Consider the following 7053-nt stretch of genomic DNA (forward strand, 5'->3'; position numbering starts at 1 on the left):
TTAATAATGAAAAATAAATAATTGAGAAAATATATATATAATAAAAAAAAACAAAAATGAGCTTTGGCTCGAGGTCAAGTCTCCCAACACAAACAAGCTGGGCTCGTTCACATCTCTAGTCATAAGGCAAGTTAACTATAATTTATTTATTATTTTGATAAGTTAGCTATAATTTATTAATTGTGAGTATATGGTCATTATGATTAGTTATATAAATTTCTAATTTAAAGAATAAAGAATTCGCCAATTTCGGTGGGCGAACCTTGAATTGATGTTGATTGTTGAGTTAAAGTAAAATTGGTGTTTGGCTTTTGCTACTACTCGTACGGCGACTTTTGCATCTTCCAAATCGGCGGAAATCATTAAAGTTGTCCAAGCCGTAGGCCTCACATGCTTTTTTGCAAATTGAATTAAAAAATACCATATATATATATTACCATATACTGGCATTTTTTCGCGTGCAATGCATGGGATCGTATTTTAAAAGTGAAATACATAATAAAAAAAATATAATATACTAACCCAGCAAAATTTAAGAAAGTTGTACTATTCATATTTTACAACATTATTTTTTTTTAATAGGTTAAGAATTAAAAAATCGAATTTCTATCTTTATCTCTTAAGATTTGAGATAGTGGCCAATATTTTATATATTTCAATAGCTGTCTTTTATATTGCAATAACAAATAGAGAGAATATCTAAAATTACATAAAAAAATAAAGAAGAAAATAAATAGAGAAGAAAATAGGGGGAGGGGGCAAAAACACATATCTTATATCTTATATATAAAAGAAAGAAACAATGGGCAACCCAAAAAACTCTAATGGCACATCTGTAAATTTGTTTTTTCAATATTTGTCTCCTTAATATTATTTTGGATTTTTGTCAAATTTTTATCTCCTTAATATTATTTTAAATATTATTTTCGATGTTTATTAGATTTTTACCTCCTAAGTATTATTTGCAATTTTTATCGAATTTTTATCTCCTAAATATTATTTTAAATATTATTTTTGAATTTTATCAAATTTGTATCACCTAAATATTATTCAAAATACTATTTTCGAATTTTATCAAATTTTTATCTCCTAAATATTATTTTAAATATTATTTTCGATTTCTATCAATTTTATATCTCTTAAATATTATTTAAAATATTATTTTTGATTTTTATCAAATTTTTATCTCCTAAATATTATTTTAAATACATAAATATTATTTTAAATGTTATTTTGAGGATCGAAATTAGCTTCTTCAGGAAAAAAAAATCAAAAATTTCTAAAAATCCATTCTACTTTCAATAGGCTCGAAAATTTTGGGGATTTTTTTGCCGTAAAAAATAATCGTAGCTTGTTGGATGATTATCTCATCATTTCATTGATGTTTTATATATTACTCCAAATAACCCCACATGTGAAATTAACTTAATCAAAATTTTTAGAACTTCCCTAATTAAAGATGTAACATTTTTCGATTGAATTTTTATAATTTTGACTAGAATATGAGAAAAATTGCGACACAAGAATAAACATACATGACGAGCGCATGTTTAGTAGTCTCAGTACATCTGTAAAGTTGATTGCGAATTTTTTTATTATTTTAATTAACAAAAAAAAAATTATGTTAAAGTTTGACTACTCTATATGTTGATTCACATCTTTAGAGCACCTTCAGTGGTAGACATTAAAATGGAGTATCAAACTTTCAATTTATGCTTGATATAATACTTTAATACTTCTAAAAAATTCTTGTATTCCAACCCATAAGTATCAAATATATTATTATTTAAATAAAATTGAATTAAAAATAAATATATAGATATGCTAATTTTCAAAAAAAATTAAAAATAATTTGAAATTAGCTTCTTCAGAAAATTTTCAAAAATTTTCGAAAAATAAAAAAATCATTATAATTTCAATAGGCTCGAAAATTATGGATTTTCAGAAATCCTATAAGTTTTAAAATTTTAAAACTTAGTAGAAATTTTCCAAAAATAAGAAGCGCGTCAATAAAAGTAAAACTAAGTTGTAACTACTAAATTTCAGTTCAAAAAAATAAATAAAAATAAATCAAATTATAATATCCAATAAAACTTCTAACAACAGTTCAAGATCTCAAAATCCTAAACAAAAACTTACACTAAATTAGTGTTTCAGAAAAGAAAAATCAAAAAAAAAAAAAAACATTTAAAATAAGTATTATGTAATATATATTATTTATAGGTCTATTTTTCGGGAAAAATAAAAATTTTCACAATTAATTTTGATAATTAGATTGGATTGAAAATCGAAAGTTCCTATTCTTTTTTATATAATTCCAATTCCTATCCAAAAAAATTGGTAAAATTCGGAAATCGAAATTTAGGAAATCTAAATTTCGAAAGTTGGAATGAAAATGTTATTCCAAAATCGAAACTTTTATGATTGGAACCCGCGAAAATGAAAAGTTCCTTTCCAACTTGGATATATATCCTTTTTTGGGAAGTAAAATAGGAAATAAAAATTGAAATACATAAAGATAGATACTTGTGAAGAGATAGATAGATCCAGGTCAAGCTTATGTCAGAATTATCCATAGCAGATATGGGCAATTGAACTTTATGGATAAGTCAAAGAATACATTTCTATTAGGTGTCAACCTATCCATAACTTGAAGCTCATTACTTTTTACTCTTATATATACATAAACCCATACCATATTGTACAACTCAATACCTACATTCAATTATTCCCCATATTTTAACGATCAAAACCAAAACAAAATAAAACACTAACACTAGAGAAGAAGAAATTAATACAATGAGGGCAATCTCTTTATACTCATCTGCTACCTTACTCCCTCAAACTGTTCCCCATGATGTAAATAATAGGTACTATTATTTTCATTTTGATATTAATTTTTTTATTTTTTATTTTTTTTCACATTCATTTTGTGGGTTCCTCAATTTGTAATTTTTATTTTATATTTTGGCATTTTTAGGTGTGTTTTAGTGTCTTCCTCATCAGCTGTGATCAAGTCTCAGGCTTCGCCCACCAGACGACGTAGTTTAAGAACTAGCAATATTAGAGGTGCTCCCAATTTGAGGTAACATTTATTCAATTTGGTTATTTTGTGTTTAATTAGCATATTGGGATTTTTATTGAAAAAGAAAATCTCATTTTTTCATAATTAAATCAATCCCCTGCAACTTGTAATTTTTTTACATTAACACCCTTTTATAGGCGGTGGCAGAAATTTATAAAACTACATATCGCTGAATGTAATTTTTCAAAAATAAAAATTTCTTTTTAATTACACTTTACCTGGTGGAGATTGTTGTAATTTCAGCGATTAATACATCAGTGATTCCATTAATTAATACACACGTGACATGTAACACTATCTTTTTTTCAAATGAAATATGAGATGTAGATGTCATAATAATCATAGACACCGAATACGGTCTAATTATTTGATTATGTATCATAACTTATCTTATAAGAACAAAAAAAAATGTATATATATAATAAATTTATCGCAAACTATTAACGATTTTGACGAAATTGTACTTGTACATATTGTTCTTGAACATTCGATTTTTTATTTTAAATTTTTTTCGTTTTTAATTGCAGTGGGATGGCTACAGAGACCAGAAATCTGCAGTGGACTATTGTTCCGACCTCTGTTCCGGTTCGTGTAGCGAATGAGCTTCTTCAAGCCGGTCATCATTATTTGGATGTTAGGTGATCTAGTTAATTTTCTTGATTAGCTACTAATAAGACTTCCTTAGTTAATTTAACGCTTCAATTAATAATAATATTAGTATTAATATAATATCTCTATGGTTGATAATCGATATTTGATTATTGCATAATAATTTACAGGACCCCGGATGAATTTAGCGACGGGCACGTTGTTGGCGCCGTCAATGTTCCTTTCATGTTAAGACTTGGTCCAGGTTCGCCATCGTTTCCGTTATTTTTTGGACATAAATATTAAGGATGATGAAATAATTTTAAAAATATATTATATTTTTCTTTAGAGAAATGATACAAAATCCCCTCCGAATTAAAAGCTACCTTAAAATACATTTTGTTGTCGGAGGGCATTTTTGTTATTTCAATCTAATAATCGCCTGAAACCGTCACAAATGCCATGAGCTCTAAGAATTTGCCTTCGACTATATTTATTAATTATTAGTTATTATGACAAGGGAATTTTCGTTAAGTATTTAATTTCTCTCTATGATTTGAAAAGGGGTTGTACGATTCGAATCTCATTGACATCCATTTACGGAGAAAAGTACCTTTACTTTCACGGGCTAGATTTCAAGCTGTCGAAGATATTAAAATACATAATGTTTCTAAATTTACTAGTAAAAACGGTGCCATTAATCAATAATTATGAATCCTTAGAATTGCTCGTGTTTTGATTAGTTATTTTAACCCTACTTGTTCGAATTATTTTAACATGTGATGTAGTGAATCATAATACGAAATCGAAATCAACAAATTTTTAAACGTTCGAGTCTGGTTAAGCAGGTATGGCAAGGAATCCAAAATTCTTAGAGCAAGTGTTGGCTATTTTTAGGCAAGATGATGAAATTATTGTTGTAAGTTCATGTAAATTGTTACTGTCTTATTAAAAAAAATTAATTATTTTTGGTGCTAAATATTAGTATTTGTGGCATTTTATAAATTTCAGGGATGTCAATTAGGGAAAAGGTCGTTCACGGCTGCTTCCGAGCTCGTATCTGCTGTAAGTTTCCGTCTCTTCCCAAATTATTCGCCTGCGTTTTTGTGTACAAAAAATTGAATAGTTGCAATATTTTGTGGGTCGTACTTTTAGTCATGTTTGAATTAATTTTAGATAGCAAATCTATCCGATATCTTTATTTTGTGTAGCAATTCTGGGTTTTTACTATACTGCTTAGGATGAAATACACCGAATACGTCTTTAGTATTCATATACACACAAACACCCACACACCCACAGGTATGTGTAGACAACGATAAAAATTCACTTGGTCTAATCTTCACCGGATTTAGCATAGACATAATCGCAATTTTGATCCGGTTCTCACATAATATTTTCGTGAAAAATCATTGGAAAAATGCGCGACGCTTCTTTAATTTGAGGATTCTTTGTCGTACAAAACTAATCATAGCTTGTTGAATGATTATCATTTTCATTAATGTTTTATATATTACTCCAATTAGCCCCACATGTGAAATTATCTTAGTCAAATTTCTTTAAACTTCCCAAAATAAAGATGTAACACTTTTCGATTGAACTTTTATAATTTTGACGAAACTATGAGAAAAACTGCCGCAAAAGAATAAACATACATGACGAGCGCATGTTTACTAAACTCAGTACATATGTATGGTTGATTCCGAATTCTTTGATTATTTTAACAAAATAAAGTACGTCAGAGTTTGCCTATTTCGCACGTTGATTCACATCTTTAGCCATTACTACTTTAATTAGGTTACCCAATAATTTCTTGAATTATACCTCTTTGTTAAAAATTTGATAAGCAATTTTCATAATATTTAAATAATTATCTCTTGCCTTATAATTAAAGCTAATGAAATTATTTAAATAACTTGTAGGGTTTTACTGGAATTACTGATATGGCTGGAGGATATGCTGCTTGGGTACAAAATGGACTTCCCTCCACGTAGACTAAAATTCTGGAAATATGTAAAATATATTAAATTAATGTATATTTCTTTTATCTGCTACTTTAAATAATAGAATGTCTCACATACTTCCTGTATATAACCACAATCTGAATATTAATGTTTTATTTGGACAGTATTGTATACAAAAAGTTCTTCTTTACTTAGAAATTGTATACAAAATTAAGAATATTAGTTTTTTGTTCGAAAGCTATACCAACTTCTCAAATCTAGAACTAAAAATATTAATTAACATGACTTTAAAGGACTCTCAAACACATTTAAGAATAAATTTAATTTAATAAATTAAAATTTAGGATTAATTGATTAGTTTGTACCAGAAGGCGAAATCCATCGCCTCCAGGGCTCCCATCGCTTGGCCCGACAAGTATTTGATGGAGAAATGTAAATTATGGTGACTCAACGGCCTGTTAAGGTAGCGGACCCGGACTTGGTGCCCATAAGGAACCAACCCTCATTGGAGTTGAAATTTCCACACTGAGGCTACCAGGATTCGATCATAGGACCTTGTACCAACGTACCACCTTCGGAACCAGTTGAGCTATATCCATGCGGGCAGACTAATTGATTTAGTTGTGCATTGCTAAGCATGAATGTTGGCATAACAAGTACTCCTTTTGTTTCATTTTAGAATACTCCTTTTCTTTCATTTTAAGTGTCGCAAGGTTAATGCACATCAGTTATTTGACAAAACTACCCCTGTGTGTTTTTCAACTTACTTTTATTACGTCATTAATTTGTTATTAATGCTGGGTAAAGTCGAAGAAAAAAGAATTGTCTAACATTGAAATTCCAGAGTGACACTTAATATGAGAAAGTAAAATTAATTAAGGAGACACTTAAAAAGAAACAAAGGGAGTAATATGAGTATTAGAAATGGGGTTTTTTGCAAAAACCACCCTTGTGAAATCTCAAATGGCTAAAAAAGTCCCCATGTTAAAAATATTAGCAAAAACCCCCCTATGAAAATTAGTCAAAGCCAGAAAGTCCCCTGCGGGCTGATTGTGTGTTACACGCGCTGTGTGTGCGACTCTTTGTTATATTTTTTGTCATGAAAAGTCCCAAATGCCCTCTAAAATTATTTTATAACTAAACATAAATTTATTTGGATTTAAAAATAAATAATCCAACTTTTTGGATGAAATTGCAATTTAAAAAAATTTATTTACACAACTTTTTCTCAGCACCATTTCATCGTCACCATCAAACCATCCTTCCAATAGTGCAACCCATATCCCCACTATGTACCTCATTGCCGGCGCCACATCGACGACTATCGGTGCTCCAGAATTTATCGAAATCTTCATCAAAAGCGAATTCAAGTGTAAAAGCCCTACTTTAGGGTCTGAGGTTTTGGGCTTTCTCAAC

General features: G+C 28.8%; 1 protein-coding gene across 1 annotated transcript; it reads left to right on the forward strand.

The window, feature by feature from the left end:
- Window positions 1-2707: 2707 nt before the first annotated feature.
- On the forward strand, window positions 2708-5816 carry LOC105950079 (thiosulfate sulfurtransferase 16, chloroplastic). The gene is made up of 7 exons (XM_012973395.2): window positions 2708-2870; window positions 2981-3085; window positions 3613-3723; window positions 3865-3938; window positions 4522-4592; window positions 4685-4738; window positions 5596-5816. Exons 1-7 carry the CDS (start codon window positions 2800-2802, stop codon window positions 5665-5667), a joined length of 558 nt encoding a protein of 185 aa, XP_012828849.2. The 5' UTR covers window positions 2708-2799; the 3' UTR covers window positions 5668-5816.
- Window positions 5817-7053: the final 1237 nt, after the last annotated feature.

The sequence above is a fragment of the Erythranthe guttata genome, chromosome 12 (assembly GCF_056151865.1).
Source record: "Erythranthe guttata isolate IM_541 chromosome 12, IM_541, whole genome shotgun sequence".
Classification (NCBI taxonomy): Eukaryota; Viridiplantae; Streptophyta; class Magnoliopsida; order Lamiales; family Phrymaceae; genus Erythranthe; species Erythranthe guttata.